At 38.0% G+C, this 21,404-nt stretch overlaps 1 protein-coding gene across 11 annotated transcripts in view; it reads right to left on the bottom strand.

Moving 5' to 3' along the window:
* Positions 1–21,404, bottom strand: part of PTPRM (protein tyrosine phosphatase receptor type M) — a 499,856-nt gene that overhangs the window by 51,121 nt on the left and 427,331 nt on the right. For all 11 annotated transcript variants that reach the window (XM_075416445.1, XM_075416446.1, XM_075416448.1 and 8 more), the window contains 2 exons: positions 9,778–9,865; positions 3,527–3,603 (listed from right to left, as the gene is read on the bottom strand). In XM_075416445.1, the coding sequence (XP_075272560.1) occupies positions 3,527–3,603; positions 9,778–9,865 (165 nt within the window). The remainder of the gene's footprint in view (positions 1–3,526; positions 3,604–9,777; positions 9,866–21,404) is intronic.

The raw sequence follows: 21,404 nt of genomic DNA, 5'->3' as shown, positions 1-21,404 counted from the left end.
GCACCTTGGCTACGTCACTATGAGTGAAACTTCATTTAGAGAAGTATTCAGTAAAAATCGCAACCATACAGACAACATATTAGATGCAAAAGTTCTTTCCAGTGGGGGAAGAGCAAGGGAGAAAGGCAACGAGAAGTAAATTTGTTTTCTGCAAGATACTTAAGTTGCAGCTTTGTACATTAGGGGACAGAAATACTACGTTCTTTCAGTCCCTTGCTGGCTCTGCTGAACATGAACAGCGTGAAATCCTCTCTAGCGCTTGCCGCTAATGGCATCAGATGCTGATGGAGGCCGAGACATACCTCCAAGCTATTGCTATTGAGTGCAGAGCCTACCCCTTTTTTAACAGCTAAAGAATGCTAGATTTGCATTCAGCCTGGGGAAGGGTGGGAGGATGTTCACTCTGTCCACTGTGATCTGTCTATGTTTTATTTCTAAACAGTGAAAAAGGAGAGTAAATTCTTTGACTAAATGGCTTGGTATGAATACACTTGTTCACATCTAAATAGGAAGAACATAAAACAATTCTAAGTTTCTCACAAGCTGGCTGTGCAATAAAGACTAATACTCTATGGATTCTTTTCAACATTGAATAGGTTGCCAACAGGGAACAATACCCTTTTTATAGCAGTTGACTTTCTGATGTGATGGGAGTGTCACCAAAGGATTAGATTGTGCACGAGTATGTTGATAAATTCAGTTATACCAGTGTTAATCTTTCAATAATGGTTATGATGTGTTGTCAGTCATCAACAGGAAGAACTTAAAGCTGTTGCTTGCATGCCATTGCAATTTCTTTGTAAAAGAGCAAGGGGCATTGTAGCCATGCAAGGTGGGAATGACTCAAAACAACTGAAGATACCTTGAATATTACAGAAAGAATAACATAAATTACAGAATTGATTCCTTTACATGCCATTGAAGCAAAATCTGGAAGTCTATGAACTGAGAAGTGTTCAGATAGCTACAGAGTTGATTTTTTTCTGCTACGGATAATCTAATATCCCTAGGGGCTGGGATCAAACAATTCCATTTCCCACTGAAAAAACACATGGGAAAAAATACAGCATAACAATTGCCCCTCTCTCTTTTATCCAAAAAAAGTTCATAGGGTCTGTGATGGTGCCATTCCCTTATTAACATGTTTATTCTGACAACATGACAACTATACTAATAACCGCATGCAAGAGTAAAATTGCAGCTACTTCTGTAATAGAAAAATAAGCATTTCTAATGGAAACCTGACTAGCAAGATTATAAACAAAAAATGCTGTGTTTTCAGGTAGAGTTGTCCTTGGAAAATGTCTGCAGTCTCCAAGCTTTGCAATTCAGCCATGTGCTGAGGATGAGGAAGAGAAATTTTTGGTTCTCACCCATCGTTTTTTTTAGGGCCACATTCTCTCCATCCTCCTGTACTTCCATAAGCAAAAAAGGTTGCTATGCAGTTATCTTCTCAGCATTTTAAATGAGACTGTATCTTCCAAATCCTTATTCCCCACATCTTGTAATATTTTAGAGTCAGATCCAAACTTGACATAAGAACATACTACTAGCCTAAAATGAGAACAATCCTGAATGTCAGAGAAAGTGTGAAAGTGAATTCCAGTCTAGGTCCCCAACGGGAACTCTCTTTCCTTTCATGACAGATGACTCCCTTCAGAGTTTAGTGAGACATCTACCTAAACATATTTCCATATGTGCCTTTACCTCTTGGTGATTGTGCTATTCTTTCAAACAGCAAGGGACTGAGCAGAAATCAGCTTAACTTAATGGTTATTGAACATGCTAATAAACATCATTAGAAGGAGATATCTTCAGAAAGTTAACACTTCAGACTTCAGATTGTTACAACTGGAGTGCCTACTTTTCTTGTATAGTTCTAGTTCCTCCATACTCTGAGGAAAACTTCTGTCACATTCCTGTTTTGTACCATTGATTAAATTCGAACTGCAAACAGTGACACTATTTTTCAAAGGTGCTGCTGAACAAGGGCAAGTGCAGGGTCCTGCACCTGGGGAGGAACAACCCCATGCACCAGTACAGGTTTCGGGCAAACTGTGGAGAGGGACCTGGGTGTCCTGGTGGACGACAGGCTGACCATGAGCCAGCAGTGTGCCCTGGCTGCCAAGAAGGCTAGTGGGATCCTGGGGTGCATTAGAAGGAGTGTGGCCAGCAGGTCGAGGGAGGTTCTCCTTCCCCTCTACTCTGCCCTAGTGAGGCCCCATCTGGAGTACTCTGTCCAGTTCTGGGCTCTCCACTTCAAGAAAGATGAGGAGCTACTGGAGAGAATCCAGCAGAGGGCTACAAGAATGATGAGGGGACTGGAGCATCTCTCCTGTGAGGAGAGGCTGAGGGAGCTGGGCTTGTTCAGCCTGAAGAAGAGAAGGCTCAGAGGGGACCTTATAAATGTTTATAAATATCTGAAGGGTGGGTGTCAGGAGGATGGGGCCAGACTCTTTTCAGTGGTGCCCAGTGACAGGACAAGGGGCAATGGGCACAAACTGAGGCACAGGAAGTTAAGTCTGAACATGAGGAAGCACTTCTTCCCTCTGAGGGTGACGGAACCCTGGAACAGGCTGCCCAGGGAGGCTGTGGAGTCTCCTTCTCTGGAGATATTCAAGACCCGCCTGGACAAGGTCCTGTGTGGCCTGCTGTAGGCGACCCTGCTTTGGCAGGGGGGTTGGACTAGATGACCCACAGAGGTCCCTTCCAACCCCTACCATTCTGTGATTCTGTGATTCTGTGAAGAAACCTTTAGCGGACACAGCTTCCTATGCAGCAACACCTGTTTCACTTGGCCTAACAACTAGCACTTCTTGTACACAATAAAATTATTATCTTTGCTATCCATACATTTCTGGCTTTAAATCGTATTGACTTTCTAGTGATTTTTAATTCTACTTTTGAGTTCCTTCTTTCAACCAAAACCATCTTGTCTCTTAAAGAATTTATTCTAATGTAAAACATTAGGTTAACATAATGCAGAATGAACAAAGAAGCCACCTTCAATAATTAAACAGCCTACATATTTAATGAAATTTCTTGCTTGCATTAGAAGTACTGGTTAACAGCTGCAGAATATACTTTGAAGGCGACTTAAAAGTGCAGAGATGACAAGAGATTGCAAATCTCTGCATTAGGCATTACAGAGTTTTGTCACATTAAAATGCAAACAGCTTTATTTTAAATGTGGAATGATGCCAAGCTGTTGACAGAAAGTGAAAATAACATTTTGTTAGCCCATATAAGCACCAGCAGGCAAAGTAGCCACAGAGTGTTGCTGGCAAGGTTTCAGTCTAATGGCAATTGGAGGAAAGGACTCCTTTCATTTGCTTACTGACAAAACCTTTGAGGCTTTTTTTTTCCCGTTGGTGTACACCTAGCTCCAAAGAGAGTACTTTCTAATAATGTTTACCAGCTGATATTAGCTGTGATCTCTGTTACAAATTATGAATTATGTGAGGATAATAGCTGCCTCTTTTACTGAACACAACGCTAAGTTTGTTGACTACAGCAGTATACGCACATCAATATAATTTCCATTGATGTAATCGGAACTTGTTTCTCCTTCAATGGGCTGCAATCTCACTCGAGAATGATCATCTGAAATGGGAACAATGGAGAGAGAAAAAAAGGTAATTAAAGACACATTCAGCAACAAAGCCTTCATCAAAATATTACTTTAAAGTCAAACTAAAACCGTGGTATTTGCAAGTTAATGCTTGTTTTGTTGTCCATGAAAACACTGTATCTACATTTAACCCTCATTTCAGTCACTCATAAGGCTTTCCAGACCCCCTATGATTTTCAGTCTGAATGTCTTAAACATTTCTAATATGAAATCTACTGCAATTCTGTTTTTTGCCTTGACACCCCTCCTGCTTTTGTCAATAAAATAAATAACATGAAGTTGTGAAAGGTTTAGTCATTTGGAAATGCTTCTGCCAGTATTCAAAATAAGCTGAAGTCATTCTGCAAGACATACTGCCACCTCACAGTTTCTGAAGGAAACTCACTATGTTTTCAGTAAGGGAGAAAGCAAAATAAAGTAATGACAAAACCCAAGCAGTCAGATGATGGTTTTGTCACTGAATATTGCTCACTGTGGCCATCTATATCCATCCAGGAATATGCAAACACTTCCAACTCTATTTTCTGAATATCAATCCAAAACACCACGGCGCTAATTAGTTTCTTGTCAGCTGCCTCATTTTCTTTGCTATACCACAGCAGTGATTAAGAGGCACTAGAGGCTAGATCCCCCCCCCAAAGAATCTCTGTATGCCAGCAAGGCTTTTTCTTCTTTGAGACTTCATGTGGTCTTCTTGATTCTCTTGGTTCAAAAGCAACCAAACACAACGGCTTTTCCCAAATGCTGCACAAATTGTTGATAAAACAATTTGAGGGTAGGATCTCAAGGATGGAGAGATGGTAAATAGCCACCTTACTGCTGCTTTGTTTACAAGTTGCTCTTGCTAATTAGATACCTGTGTATTATTGTTCTTGAATGCTGCTTGCTAGCTGAGCTAATATTACTTGCAGCTGATGACAGACTTTCACGACTGTCATTATTTTGTTGTAAATGTAAAAAAGCATTAGAGCACCTGAAACTTGCCACCCATGGTCTAAACAGCTATTTTTTGAGCTTTAACAATCCTAAAACGTAACAAATGAATGAAAGAACATGAAGTGGCTTAAAACCCCAACTTCATCATAAGTAGCATAATATTGGCCCACATTACGGGGGAGGAAGGCGAGGGCAAGTGGTTGTTAAAATAACATTGTTTTAGAATTCCAAGTCAAGAGATTTTTCAAAAGGTTGAGTAGGAAAGGAAGAGGCAAATTCTTTATTTCATCCACTTTTATGCTCCAATTCTCAGGGACAAGAGATCTCAGAGCCTCAATCGCTTCCCTGGGATTCCCTTGGGAGAGAGAAAGGGCACAGTTGTAAACCAAATATCGTAAATTAGAATGAATTAAAATTCCATCTCTAGGTTCCACGCAGCCCTTATATTGCTACTTTCTTGTGATTATTTCACCCAACAGTCTTCAAGAATGAGTCCTTCCAAACACGCTGGAATATTCAAATCAATTATGTTCATCAGGTCAGCCTTTTCAGCCTATGTACTAATTTTTTCAAGACAAAAAATTTATAGAGATTATATATTTATTTATTGAGTCTCCATTATGTAAACCAAACTGGTCTGACCCTACCAAGCTACGCTTATCCAAGTGCTGTGTTGTTCTCTGCTTAATTAAGCTATTTATCAGTTTCTTCAGAATGGAGGTTCGGCTCACAAGCCCTTAAATCTAAAAATTCATCTTGACAAAGATACTCTGTTAGGAACTTTCTAAGCTCCAGGCATGGCTGCTGCTTTTACAGTTTTTGGACCTGATCCAACTTCTGCTGAAGTCAGCAGACTCCAAGTCAAGCTTGCTTGGACTCATGGTATGTCTTCATCCACATTTTCATCATTTCCTGCATCATTGCCTTAAAAGCATTCTCACCAAGAGAACTCGGGCTAGTAAAGATGTCCACTTTTATATTGCTTGAATTACTTACAGCAGAATTCAGTTGTCTAAGCACAAGCATCTCATGCCGCTTTATATACCGGGGACATACTGCCTAGCCTTCAGCTGCCACTATGGACTAACACAAGTCTGTCATGTCTCCTGTGTCACATTTGTTGGTCCTGCACAGATGTCCTAGTTCATGTGAAATGGCACTACATGTCTATATTTAGGCAACTGAACCCCATCTTTGATGACTTACACACCAATGAGTTCCATATTGGGCAAAACAAGCTTAGATTTACCACTAAGAAACATCTTAAAAAGACACTTCCTATTATTTCTTTTAGACTGATTTATACAACTGAATAATATGCAGTGGCATCTTTTCTTTACCCTTCCTGTTATTTTGTTATTTTCTTTATTCACTCCCTTCTTTCCTTGCAATAATTTTGCTTCGGATTGGGCAAAACTAAATAAGTTACTTCATACCTATATCTTCATATCATCTTTTTGCCTTTTTTCTTCTCACTTGCATCCTTGTTAGTACTGCATCCTCAGCTAAGTTTCTGGGAATTCTGGAGGTGACAGACTGTTCAATACCCATATATTCGCAGTGGAGCTGGAGTGACTCCCTTTCTTTATTGCTTTGAAAACTCTAGTTAACTCCTTACTGTGTGGCAAGACTTCTTAATTTGAAAAAATTCTTTAGTCAACAAAAAGAAATGTTACTGTGTCTATGCCTGTGCTTATGTCAAGTAGATTTAAACCTAAGAGGTACATAAGCCATATATTCTTCCAACACGTACGCTGATTCTTAAATATCTCTAGGTTAACTGTCTAGATTTTTAGGGTATTTTTTTTCCTTTATATTTCAGCTGCTCTTAACAAATTTTGCAGCTTTTAAATATCGTCTTTTCCAGCTCATTGTTATTTTGATACCTGTCTATTAGGAGATCAAACTTAAATTTGCACTGATCACTTAATCTCTCAAAATTAGTTATGTTGGAGTCCATTTGTCTTTGTAGAAAATGATAACAGATAATGAATACAAGCATTTTATTCTCGCTCCCCTCACATTACCTACATGTATATGCCAGCCTGCCGACTGTGATCTCTAACGAGCCCCTTGAGTAGCTGGTTGATCAGCATGCCTAGCCAACGACCCTTTCTTGGTATATGCTTTGCTGATTCTTTGCAAATCAAGCCTTTTATAAATGTCTCACCTAAAATCTTTAGCTGCTTTTAAAAGCTGTGATCAATATTCTCTTCTCATTTAGTCAATATTGGGTTAGGTAAAAATATATGCAGAACTCCTCCCATTCTGAAATTACCTCAAGATCTCTCCTGAGGAAAAACCAATAGATTTTACCAAAATCCATGCACAACCCTACACAATTATGGTAGAAACAGATTTTTTCTTAGGTAAAAAATGATTAATTTAGCAGATCCATGCTGGTATTAGCTCCTAATGAGAAAATACAAAGCTTTTTGTGTTCAGTAAAGGAGGAGCATGTTTTCTGTGGGTGACTGGACTGTGATCATGACTCAGCTTGCTGATAGACTGGCTCACAAGTTGTAGCCACTTCCATACAGTGGGGAGGGCACGCTTGTAGCCAATTAAATGCACATCACTTGGGTAATGTAAAGCATATTGCCATTTTGACAAGCTCCTGCAATGCTGGCCGCTTGGTGCTATTGTTTTAGTTCCCTCAGAGAACAACAATGACTACAAGCAATAATGTAACAGTAGTATCTTGAGGAAAATTTAAACAAAGAGGATAAATGGATGGAAAAAAAAGATATTAAATGCTTTACAGGAAAAAATATACATTTTGTTACAATCATGTACCCATAGTCACTGGCATCTGAACCATCGTATTTTTAAGTCTTTAAACATAGCGTAAAAGGGCTATTTAGTAAAATGCTTTTCAGCTAAAGCAAATACTTTATACAACTATCTGGGACATATTTTCCAAGATGGACCCCTAAAACTGTACTCTCAGACTCTGAGACAAGCAACCATTTATCCAGCAGTAAACCACATAACATAATTAAACAGTTAACTACTCCATTTGCATACACATATTTAACAGACGACAAATGGGGGGCAGTTTCAGCCTCTCTTCTAAGATACTGCCTTTAACTCTAATGGATTTTAATTTTAACTTGTGTTATCTGTGTTTTCACAGCCACACAAATAGCAAGTGTTATTGATAACAACTCCATCCAACTCCTTCCCTTTGCTAAATACTGAGGACATTAAAAGTAAATAGAGATCTAAATGATCTGAGTTATATTTGCCCTCTCAGAAAACCTTCAGTATCACTTGTAATTGCCATTGATTTGTGCATCTAATATCTTTTGCTTGTTTTCCCTTGGCTACTCATCACTTCATTACCTCAGACATGCAGCACTAGTAGTCTTCTGTTTTCTTCCACCAAAGAGTGTCAAAGTGTAAGGCAATGCCTAACATGACATTAAAGAGGGGACTGACAACGCTAAACCTGACTAAAAGAGAAGATCTACTGTCACAGGCTTGAGCTGGAAATAATATTTCACAAAGGAAGAATAAACACAAAACTTTTTGGTATTCCTATTTATGCCTTCAGTATTTTGTCTGAAATTATAATAGTCATCTACTGTATTGCTACATCCTCACAAAATAACAAGTTTGTTACCCATTAAAGATTGTTTGGGGGGAAACAAGCAAAATCATATCTAGCTAACATCTTCTTTTGCATATGTTCTATTCCATCATGAAATTCACAATTCCCTAGAAGATTACATTTCCTTTTTCACTAAGTAGCACCACATACATCCAAAATACACAGCAATATACCATGTCCATTCAAAATGATGTGGCAGATAGCATCTCTTGCTTAACTTGCCTTTGCCTCCACAAACATTTGCTGCAGGTTCTCCTTCCAACCCCTACTATTCTGTGATTCTGTGAACTCTTTTCTCTTTGTAGACCACCTAAGCCCAGCTGGGCCACAGTGATATAAGGGCCTACTCATACCACCTACTGCAGGTCACTGAGTTAGGATTTGGTCTCTCTAAAGGCGTTCTGCAATTACTGCAGAGAGGACCTCCTGAGGTGGTGATTCAGAAGCATTCAAATGGGCTCTGTTTCTGAATCATTTTTCTAGGAGAGCTATCTTTCTCTCTATCAAGCCATGTGGTTCACTGATGAGGAAACCTAGGTAGAGCTGTGCCTGGACAAGCATCTAGACTAGGTGCTGAAGTTAGGCAATGTAAATACCGCCCTACGTACTCCTTCATAGGTCCTCCAAATATTCAGACAATCAGTACTGTTTATTCTTGTATGCTGTCCCATGTAGCTAGGGTTATACATGATTTCTAAACTGTAGCAGTACCATTAAACGAGCCCTCATTAAAGGCCATTGCTCATTTTCTTGCTTACAAAACTCCTGACACTCTGTGACTGCTGCTTATTTCTCTGCTTATACCTGCTTCATGGTTATCTGGCTGGCTGGTAGAAACACAGATGCTTTATATCTTAAACTTAAGATTTTGAAGGAACAATCAGGGAAGGGATCATCTCCTACATACACACTGGGAACTTACCCTTTAAGTGCAACCCCACCAGCGTGTAAAAACCAATATAATTTTACCAAACTTGATATATTTCCTGCCTTCATATTCATGTGCAGCATCTCTTGCCACAGTGTTTTACAACCTCATAATGCCAGATTTAGGAGTCATTCACCAAAGAATGCTATCGTGTCCTCAAGTTATTTGATTATTTATCTAATCTTTATCAAGCTTTGCATTTTTAAGTAAAACATACAGATTCTGCTTTTTTCCTTAGAGTCTGTCTAGCATTAAGAGGGTAAGTCAGGATAGCTGTCATTATTAAGGAATACTTAAGCAGCAGTACTGTCCACTTCTACAGTATGCAGAACCCAATATCGAGGTACCAATGCTGTCACGGGTACTCTTTCACCAAGCTGCCAGGAGCAATGTGGGAGCTGTTAGAGCTGAGTACTGGTTAAAGGTCTCATTCTCCATTAGCCAAATGTTGATCACAGGATGGAAGGCATACAGAAGGCTAGCTGAGAAAATGCATTAAATCTGACAGTTTTCTCAAAAAAAAAAAAAAAAGTTACATCTTCCCTCACTTTTATCTTCTTAATTAGAAAATAGGAATATAGGCCTGATGTGAGCACAAGGCTGGTGGTCATTCTTACCCAGTTCTGAAGGGAAGTTAACACAGTGCACAATTATGTTGTCAATACTTACATGCAATGATATTCCCGTATCTATTTTTCATTCTGTTCTCATCTTTCTTAGCTGAATCCCATGGTGCAGACTGTCCTTCAAAGAAACTCTAAAAAAGGGAAGAAAATGACATTAAGAAAAGCATGCAGCAACAGCTACCTTACGGATAAACCAAGGAGAAAGGCAAACAGCACTTGCGGGTATTGTTGTTAAAGTGTCATTTAACGGATTCTTTTACTGAGCGAAAACATGAGTCTCCTGTTTAAATACTATTTATGCATAGCTCCAGATGCTATCTAAAATTTGACATGAGATTATCTGTGCAACAGCAAGAAGAATTATTTACATGTGAAGTGCTATTAAACCTTTCCAAAGTTGCATGCTTGCTATGCTGAGTGTCCTTCATCTGTGCTGTCCAGATTCTCCACATAGTTCTCATACCCACACATGCAGCTGAAGGTGCTTCACCATCTATCCTGGAATTGCTCCACTATTTGAGTGCAGAATTACACACTGTACTAACATGCTTTGTTTTTGACATATCCACAAGTTTCTGTTATTTCTTGGCAGATGACCTCATGGATCTAAACATTTATAGGCATTTAAAAAAATCTGGAGTCAACAGGCATGTATGTGTCCTTTTTTTTAAACACAATTTATGATACCACCAAGAATATTATTTTGTCACAGAATAAAAATAATGTGATTTTGTGAAAGATATAATCTAATATTCACCCAACTTCTGTGCTGTAGTTAATAAATTTAATGTAAATAAGAAAGTTGAAGGTGCTAAAAATGTATTTTTACATTAATATAAAACACCAACTACCAAAAGGGCAGTAAGCAAGTTGTTATATCCTATCTGTCTTGCACATTCTGTAGTCTAAAAGAACATTTGTACAATTTCTCAGTTTACACACTGTAAGTCACATAATGTAGACGCATTTTATAATTTCGTGCTGAAATATAGATCTTGTGTTAAAAATATTTAGTTGCCAAACAAACCAGTGGAATTCTATCACGATGTTGGCCAGTCTTAACTCCTGTTTTGATCTTCTTACTAGAATGATCAGTAGATTAAATCTTTTGATTCAAGAGACACATGAAGGTACATTATTCACTTTTCTGTCAACAGAAGCCAAAAATGGCTATGTCCCAAACAAAACAGGGAAAACCTCAGGAATTTTGTATCTCTTGCAAGACCTCAACACATTCTGACTGGTTTAAAACAGGTAATGCCCATTAAATGGACTACGCTCATACTTTAAATGTATTGTTGTTCAAATCCCAATGATTTCCATTAGTAAGGAGCATAAAAGTCAAAACAAACCCTTGTTCTCTTGCTGAAGTCAATGGAACACAGCGGCATTCAGTGTCTAAAATGAGTTTTCTTTTAATAAGTTAACTAGTGTGCTGGTTTCCAACTTATGATATGGAAACTCCTGGGAATACATGAATTATTTCTAAAAAGATGGTAAATGATAACTTCAGAAAAACAGAAGCCTTCTCAAAACACTTCAATTTGTTTGTTCTTCATCTATCCACACTTCCTTAGTCATGGCATACTGCCGAGTTTCAGCATCCGTGCAGGGACAGGAATGACTCTCACACATTGATACAATGCACAGTCGATTCCATTTATTGGTCTGCTAGCGTGGTTATATACATTTTTCATATCTGCACACGTGATCACGCTTATTCAGATAGGCTACAGACATAAATCACGCGCTGTTCACGCACCCCACATTCCCTTATGATTGGTAACTATGCACTAACGCTAATAGCAACAGGCCGCCTGCACGTCCTTGAACACATCTTGTTTTTGCTAACCCACATCATGTGCACTATCAGAACTTTCTCAATTGTTATTCTTAGCTGTCCTTTCCAGCGGCCTGTCCAGCTATGCTAACTGTTTCGCTTAAGCGGCCTAGTCATGCTAACTCTCAAGCTACATCGACCCCAACAGTATACCATCATTGGATACAGCTCTGAGAAATGCAGATTGCTGCCTGGATAAAGAAGTGGAACCCTGTAAATCCTAGGATGATTTACAGCTTTGTGACTATTTGCCAAAAAAGGCGCCAATCATTACCTGACTATATATATGCCAATGGCATCTAAAGCAAGGAATTCCCCCCACTCCAGAGCACCCTCAGCTCTGGCCGGGTGGACAATACTTTTGTAACAAGCCAGACTGAACTGCATAAGGAATTGCTCTCCATGGTCAAAGACCAGTGTCTCAATTTCTTGCAAAGTTCTCCTCTACTCTCAGACAACACTGGATGATGAACAATTAAATACAGATAAAGGCAAAATAGAGATGAAAATGTTCAGCAAGAAAGCTCCAGAGGCAGAATAAACTAATCATTAATCTAATCTAAAACTTGACCTGGTATCTTCCTCAGGATTTTGCGTTTCAGGCAGCTAGACAAGACTACAGAGAATTCTAGTTTTCTTACAGTCCTTCTGCTGGAGACTAGTTCACAGAGTTAATCCATAAAACACTACCCAGCGAGTGGTTTTGGGTGTAATTCACTAAGTGTTACGTGTGCTGTTACAGAGAAAGAGTCCTGCTGGTACAGCCTCCAAGCCTACACCTTGAAATATGGAGGACCCAAATATACTCCTAGGGACTTCTTGCTTCTCCCTGTGCCACCAATGAACTTTTACAAAATTGCTTTAAACCAATTGATTAAAGTAAGTCTCTGGAGACACCTGGGAAAGATTCGCACAATATTGAATTCAGGGAAGATATACAACAGGCAATGTACTGGTTTGGGCAGCTTGTCTGCTTCTCATCTATTAATGTACGGGTTCAATTTCTCCCACCTGTTTGGAACTTCTGAAAACAATGATAAGCTTAATGAGCCTTACAGATAAAATATCTCCTAATAATATATCTGCAACGTAGATAATTCTATTCTTTGGAATGTATATATATAAAACCTCACACAATAATCAAAACCAGGAGACAGATTTACGTTTCAAGCTACTGCATATTGACTTCACTTTCTTTATTAAAAATGTATTATAGAAGAAGAACTCCGTATATATTTCTTTTTCTTTGGGTTTTTATCAATATATTAGTGAACAAAATAAACCTACCACATAGGGAAAAGAGATATTCTTCTTAATTCATTCTGGAATACACACAAGTATTTGAGTAAGAAATGTACAGGAAAGATAATTTGAAGGAAGAGGCACTACAGTGCAAAAGCGTAAAAAGAAACAGTTATTGTAAAAGACAGCTGGAGTGTCATTTCCTAAATTCCCCGTGTGCTGCCATTACACAAACGGCAACAGAATGATAATCCACAATGAATTATACGGAGAAATCCCACTTGTCCCACAAGTAAAGAATAGAGCAGATATCTCATAACAGATGATCTGCCAAGATCTTTCCTAAATTGTGAGAAATATAAGTTTCATTATAGAATTTTTTTAAGGTCTTTCCTGTCATATCAGTCTCCAGGGAGACTGCTGCACAGCAGCCCACCCATTATCTTAGTGGCTATTCACTCTAAGTCATCCTTAAAAGTTTCTTAAAAACGTGGACTATTAGGAAGAAGTATGTCCCCAAACAGCTTCATTCCAGCAAATGTCTGGCAAGGGCAATGGAGAACCAAAAATGAGTGTAGGACACAAATCATTTAAAATAAGTATTTCTCTAACTCATACTACAGAAAACCTTGACTACCCAGCCTCCATGATACACTTCAAAAATGAAACACTTTTCAAGCTAGCTAGCTGTTGTTACAGCAGACACTTCAGTATGCAATGTCAAATGTTCTTAGAAAATATTTCAATAATTAGGATAAAACAAATTTCTGAAAAAAACTGAATTATACAGAACTGCTGCATATAAAACATGAGAACTGGTCAGTGATGCAGCAGCAGGTTCATCTTAGGATAAATGTGAAGCTTTTGCTTGCCTTAACTCAATGTTGCAATGGTTTCCATTAAAAATTAAATATTTGCCATGGGCTAATTCACTGTGACCCTCAGACTAGAAAATAACTGCAATATCTCAAATGAGAGGGGGGAGATAATAATTGCAAATACAGATTTTCTAAATTATTCCCTTTCCTCATTTAAATTTCGTAAGACCAGAAAATATTGGAAGGGACCTACATAAAAGTACAGTTTGAAGAGGCTGGAATACGGAGAATAGGGCGAGATCTTCAGGAAACAATTTATAGCTCTGTTGATTGTCATTTTTGGCAACACACTTTCTGTCCTAGATTTTCATGCTTCCAATTAAGGATAGTAAAAATAATGCATCTTCATAAGCACTTTAAGATCTACTAATGTAAAGTGTTGAGTGGAACTACTATTTTTATTATTAATCCAAAGTCAAGCAGCAACTTTTTCAAAAAAATACTTCGTAGTTGCTAGGTGACAACAGCATAGTCTCCTACAATGTCATTTACAAAATGCAAGCTCTTACAAGCAAAGAAATGAGAAGTTAAGGACATCATAAATCTCGCTCTGCCTACCTACTAAGCAAGAATATTATTCACAGATACAACAAAATGCATATTTCACTATGTAATAATCTTAAATATAATCTCTGGGTTTGTTCTTAAATGTATGACCCTTTGTGATGTCTGATTTTCCTGACTGACCCCAAGTTTCTCCACTGATAACATCCATTTTTCTATTGCTATTTCTAGATAACCAGATTAAGATGTACTTCAGCAAAATGAGTATTTGACCTATTCAGTTATAAATGCCTTGGATTTGTTTTTAAGCTACATGCAGAGAGTTACGCACACTGCCTACTTTACGCCAGACCAGACAACTAACGGTAGTCCTAATGGAAGTCCTTGTCTAAACTCAATTAGCTATAGAAGAAACTTACATTTCTACCATAGGTTCTTTGAGTTGCAGCTAAATTAGATGCCTAAAATGCCCTGAATTGGACAGTGAAGGTACATTGCTAGTTTTACCTAAATATATCACCCATTACTACTGCTGTGTCTATTTTATATATGGAGATTACAGAGGGAAAAAAATGCATCCATTAAACTCCAAGTTAAGATCCTAGTGTCACCTTACACTCTTCTTTTTGTTTTTACAAACCCTATAAATACACATTTTATTTTAAGCAAGTCCATAAATGTTTGGAGGACAAGGACCTTAAGGCTCATTTAATGAACAGTGCAAGATTTATGAGTACAGTAATATGTCAGTTAGTTTTTTCAGTATTCAGAATCTGCAAAATACCTGGCATGTGAGGATGTTCTTTTTACTTAACAACATTAACTGTTTTTTTAAATAGAAAATTGAAATAACTGCATTCAGTTTGTTGACAACTGAGTATTTAGATTGTTAAGGAATTAAGAAGGAAGAGTCATTGATAGTCATTAAAGAAATCCGCAGAGGTCCAAGCTATGAAACAACATTTTTAATCTTCTAGTCACTTTGAGGAAAGTTTTTATCATTGAAAATGCATCACCTGCAAGTAATAGATCACCCCAAGTGTTTGTGAGCAGTGGTAAATGGTTTCACTGATAGCAACGCACTGTATGCAAGCAGCTCTTCATACTTCAATCATGGCTTTGGTCACTGAAAGCATTTGTGGATGACAGCATGCCACTAGAGAATATATTCACCATCAGCTTTTTCTTCTCTGTCAGTTTCAATCACTGAGAATTATGTCCAGTTTTCAAATAATGGAATTTAAAAAACCATTTTACTATGCCTGCCCTTGAAAACTGTCTGTTGCAAGAGCCAATGAGAAAATCTATCTAATCAATGTAAGCTGCCTTCAGCAGTTCTAAAGCACTTACCAGTGTGTTACTGTAACCGAGGTCTGAACACTGAAGGAAAAAAAAACCAATAAAGACTGTTGCAAACAGAATATATTGATGTTATCGCCAGAACTCCCTCATTCTGTTTGGAATTTTCTGGAAAAATTAGGCTGCTGGTTTACATAAGGTTTTCTAAGTGTGACATAAAAGGTGCAGATCAGTCTTAAAGCAGATACGCAGTTATAGCCTGACAGACAACAACTCTCTAATATTGTTCCTGATGCTCCTAAATGTGGTTGTGCCTCCTTGAACTGACATGAAAAAAAAGAAACATCAATTCACAAAGGCTTGCATAGCCAGAAGTAGGAAACAGTCTTTTCCGTCCCAGGTGCATTTAGGTTAGTCTACATCACACAGGAGAAGAGTAGGAAAGTAAAAGTATTTCTGGTCTTTGAGACACTAAACGTTGATAGTCGCCGCCTACATTGAATGCTGACATGGAAGGGGAACCGTTTACCTCCCCCACTGAGTAACAGCAGCATGACTTCACATTCGGACCACGTGGCAAGACAAAATCTGGTATTTCTTCTGTCACTGTTTTCATGTGCTCATTTTTCAGCAGTAAGATGCTTCCAATTAATGTATTTTCTAATACATTTGTACTTTTAAAGTCACAGGCTTTGGTATTCCCTGGACGGCTGGCCAGTCTAGTCAAGCTACAGCTGCATAATGAAAACATATTAAAATGACTGAACTGCTTTCATGTGGTATTTTTAATGACATAGATACTTGTAGCAGTTAGCACGAGTTAGCTCTAGTTGACATGAGCATTAGCAAAAGCACATGAAATTTAGTTAACACTACAGGGTAAGAGAGTAGCTCAGTTATAAGAACAGAGAAGTAACTTAAATGAAAGTGACTTGTCAGTCACTGTGACAGCTGTGAAGGTGTTGCATACCTTCAGGAATAGCAGATCATGAGTACCAGCCACGGTGAAAGCTAGTTTTTAGGCGCCAAGTGCATTTGAACAAGATAATCAAGAATTACATATTCTTTTCTACTGAGTCCCTTATCTGACAGTGTCCTGGGTTGGCTGGGTTGGTTGGCGAGAGGATCCAAAGGACAAGGGAGAAGGGCCCCTGAGAGATACTGTAGGAGAATGCACAGCATGGCTGGAACCACCACACAGACCGACCCTGACTTCTCTCCTGGACCGTGTCCCCTCTCCTGCAGAACAGGGAAGTCATTCAATTTTTAAAATTGCATATGTCTATGATTGACATACTTTGGTAGCTGAGCACATTTAGTCTCCAAAAACCAATTGCCATTTCGTCTTAAACCATGACAGTACTGCAAAAGAGAGTGCCATGGAGTACTTCTGTAATAGTTAACAAAGAATTACTTTCCATATATTTTTTAAACAAACCTATTTATGAGATCTGTTGACGTTATTTCTTATCTTGGTATCTAACACTGCCACACCTGAAGTTCCCTTGTAAGATTCAATAGCAGGAATAGAAATCTTTATAGATTCTGCAGTCATCTAAAAATTTGATAGATAACCTAGTTTCTATAGGCTTTCAGGGCTATTTCCACTTTACCTACTTAAGTTTTAAAAACTCCATTACTTCCATTCCTTTAAAATTCTTTAAGACTTCTGCATAAGGAAAGATTTTAGAAATATGGCAAAATGTGAATTAGTAAGAGGACTGCAATAGAACGTACAATTAAAATTCTAATTTAAAAACTTCTTCCCTGGCATACTACATAGCAATAACTTAAATTCATTAATCTTCCTGATATATCTCCACCAGAAAAATATAGTATGTTGATGGGATTTTATGATCCTTTTTTTATAGAAAGGACCCTCTGGGTACAATATGCACACTTAAGCTGTAACTAATGTGCAAGACATATTATTTTTAACTTGCGCGTAAAAAAATTAAAGTTGGTCTCATGCAGTGCTTATTTCCTCTCATGAAAATAGATATTCTGCTTTTGGAGGATTTAACGAATAGTTTTCATGTACAGCATGTGGGATTTTTGTTTGTTCACAACTGTCCTACCTTGAACATTTTTGGGAAGACAGCGAACTTAAGCAACACTTGTGACTGTAATGTCTGTAAACATAAAGCGAATGAACACAGGCTACACTGAATACCAACTACTTCTGTGCTTTGATAGGAAACCTCTTCTGAGGAAATACAGAAAGACATCGATCACCACATAGGCACTATCCATTCTTTTGTGAACAAAATTATTCGCTTCATTATTCAGTAACTCTGCTATATTCTTGCTTCCACCCTACATTGTTCCACAGGATGTAATTACACGTGTTAATTACACATTACATGAGTAAAAGATGGTGCAGAGCTATTTCTTCCTTCATGACAATTCCTACTTACCCAGACACATGTATTTACACAAAAGGGGCAGGACTCAAGGTTACATACAGTACACTGAATGTGTAGATAAGGATTTTAAGATAAATTTAAAGTTAACTTTTCTATACCATCTTCGGAAGGGTAACATGTAAATACCTCAAATGTCTTGGACAGAAGGGAACTATTCAGCCTGATCGCTATGATGTGGTTTGAATGAGGCCAAAAAGAAGAGGTATATTGAGAAACTGGGTGAAGGCAGAGACATCAACTTCAACCTAATGCAGGTATCCAAGGCACCATTACAACCACCGAACTATGACTTAATTCAGCAAAGTTAACAACATTGTTTTTCTTGTTGTTACTATTATTGATATGCTGCTGCTGATATTGTGCCTCTTCCTGCTGAGTAAGCTTTGCAGAGGAAAGGAACTGACCTCCTGTTTTACCTAGCAGCGGTTTCCTCCAATTCCTCTTTCCTCCTTAGCTGCAAATCTGCTTCTTATTTCCTTTGTCTCTGTTCCAAGTTACTTGCATTTACATATGCATGTCTGTATGCTTGTGCATTGCTACTCTTTTCGAATCTGGAAAACTGTAGGTTTGTCTCTTCTTGGTTTTTGTTTCTAATTTTCAATCAAGAAACTCTTTTTCAAGTGTCTTTCTGCCAAGCAAAATATTCCTTCCACAATACTTCTTAAAACTCAGAAGTACATCACTCCTAGATTTTCTCTGTTGAACTCAGAACGCAGCAGGCAGGTGGATCCTACTAAGTGTTTTTATGTACCTTAGAGCTTTGAGAATATTATTTGGGATATTTTTGTGTACTTTAAATTTTAATTCAAAAAACCAATAGAAGATGTAAGTATTTCTTCAGAGTCTAACCCATTTTTCCTCCTAAAGATTAGCACTATGATACGTGATTGACTTTACAAATAATAAAAGCTTGCCCCAGTGAATGGTTTCAAAGAGCTAACGAAATGTTACCAAAGCAGAGCATAAAGATACAATTTGCTATGAAACAAGTAGGCAAGAACTAAAGATTTTTTTCTTCCTATAGTAGAGTTTGCAATTGGTTTCAAATATAACAAGAAAAAAAAAAGAAAAGAGAAAAAAGAAATGAATGAAAATGAAAAACACAGAGAATGAGAGAGAGGGAAGAAGAAAAGACACAAAAATTTTTTAGTCGTCAGAAGAAAAACAATATTGTGCAATTAACAGAAGTAGTAAGTTTTCTGATGTAGTCATCATAATTTTCTGTTTACTCATGTTTTATGTAGTGATTGATGAGAGCTACTCCACTCATTGCCTACATATGTTTTGTAATGCACAAAACAAGGCTTAAGGATTCCAAGAAACTCTTTCTGAAGTAAGTGGGAAATCCTTACTTTTCACTGCAAAATACTACTTTCCATGACTTGATTGACACTGTAGGTCAGGACACTACTATGAGCAACTATATTATTTGAAGAGGTACTGTTTATTTAATACCTGTGCACTTCTGTCATCTGTTTGCTGAAGATTATTTCTAATGAAAGGTGATCAACATTGAACTGGTGGACACATACGCTGACAACAAAGGTGACTTCTGGCACATTTCTAGCTAATCCAGTAGTATTCTTCCCTGATTTTATCTGAATAAATCATTGTAATTGAGACAGTGCACTGAGCTCGGAATTCACAAGAACTGCCTGACTCTTTAAATTATCAGCTGACCCAAGCATAGAAAACCTGATAACATCTTCAAATCCCCTGTAAAGACAAGCTGTTTCTGGTTTAGAACCGCACAATTTGGAAAAACCTTGAACGTAATAAAATTCCCCAAAGCAACAGAAAACCGCATGTGGAGAAACGAAACAAAAGCAAACAAACGTTGAATTTGAAAAGTGAACAAAAGCCCTCCTATCATCATCCAAGTTGTAATATAAACACAGCTGATCTAACCTTTCAGAAGTGATAAAGCACCCCTCAGATTTTGCTCACTAAGTGAGCCTCAAGGGTTTTCACAAGGGTATCTAGGCCGCTCTAGTTAATATAGTTTGGATAGAAGATAAGAAAGAAACAAAGCTCACATAATAAGATTTTAATTCTGCTACAGGGTGACACTGACATTATATTAAACTACAGGATAAAAGCCAGAGTCTACTGGCATGCACAGATGGAACACAAATATTTTGCACACTGTTTTTCCCAGTGGATAAGACAGTACTTTTCATGGGAAGTAAGAGTAGTAGAGTACGTTAAAATAGATAAGGGTCTACTTGCAGTGCCCTTTCAGAAAAAGAATAGCACTTTTTGTGCTGGTTCATTACATTTTTTGATCTTCACAGGAAACTTTGGTGCCTCGATGTCTGCTTTGCTTGTTTGCAAATACACTGTTTGCTAGCATATGTAAAGACAATTATTCATTCCTCTAGGCTTGACTTTTAGCCCAGCACTTTCCTTGTTCTAAAGAAAAAGGTCTCCTTCTATCTAAAGCTACTTGCCTACCTCCCACTTTTCCTGGCTGGTATCCAGTCCCTGCGCCTACTGTTTGCTACGCTGTTCTGCAGGGATACCTCTTGTGGAATTAGAAACTGCTGTACATACATTTCAAACATCCAAATGGGACAACTCAGGTTGGTGAGCTGCTGCTACTCATTAGCGCGCCTAACCAGACACTCTTCTTTCTAACAAGTATTCTTGGGGCTGTATCGAAGCGCTGTTGTCTGTCAGTTTACAGCGAGCATGCTAAAAATGATTAGGTTAACAATTGACAGCTACACTCATCTTCACTGTCAATCCCATTACTATCTCTACTATTTTTATGCTGATGTCCCAGTGCAAATGTCTCTTCTTCCTTCTTATTTATCACTCACACAGCAAGCATTCAGAGAATATACTCTGCAAGTGAAATAAGTATTGGACTAACTAACAGCAATAATGATGGAGATGGCAATTTCAGTGCCACCAGTTACTTACTGGGCGGATGTGCAACAAGGATGTCTCTTCTACTCTAGTTTGGTAGTGTTTTACACTTGCTATGTACAAGTAACCACAGTTTAGCAAAATGATAAACCAAATGTAATACAGAAAACATAATCCAGCAAAAAAAGGGAAGCAAAGTGCCATTGTTTGACAGGACAGACTTTTTTCTACAGGACAGTATGGTGAGGACATGAAGGTGAGTTGTTTATGGAGTAAAGGAGCTAACTGAAAAGTTACAAAGTCCATGTGACACAACTGGATTATGAAATAAGAAATGCAACAAACAAAGGGCTAGTCACAGACAAAAAACCAGCACAAAATACTGTTTACTTTCACAGTTTTAAGAACAGAAAAGGAGTAATCATAGTTCTGCACTTAGACCACACCCATGACATTATTCTGCGGATTTTTTCCTGCTGTGTAGGACCCTTGCGAACATGTCACCTAGCTACTCTTTTGTTCAGATTATCATCTTGCTGAGTATCAAAACAATTCTTCAGTAATGAAGATTGAGGTTTAATGACTTGATGTATAATTCTGTTTTTTGCAA

The sequence above is a fragment of the Opisthocomus hoazin genome, chromosome 3 (genome assembly GCF_030867145.1).
Source record: "Opisthocomus hoazin isolate bOpiHoa1 chromosome 3, bOpiHoa1.hap1, whole genome shotgun sequence".
Lineage (NCBI taxonomy): Eukaryota > Metazoa > Chordata > Aves > Opisthocomiformes > Opisthocomidae > Opisthocomus > Opisthocomus hoazin.
The sequence above is the reverse complement of the archived record's forward strand: the minus strand, read 5'-3'. Positions and strand labels throughout refer to the sequence as shown.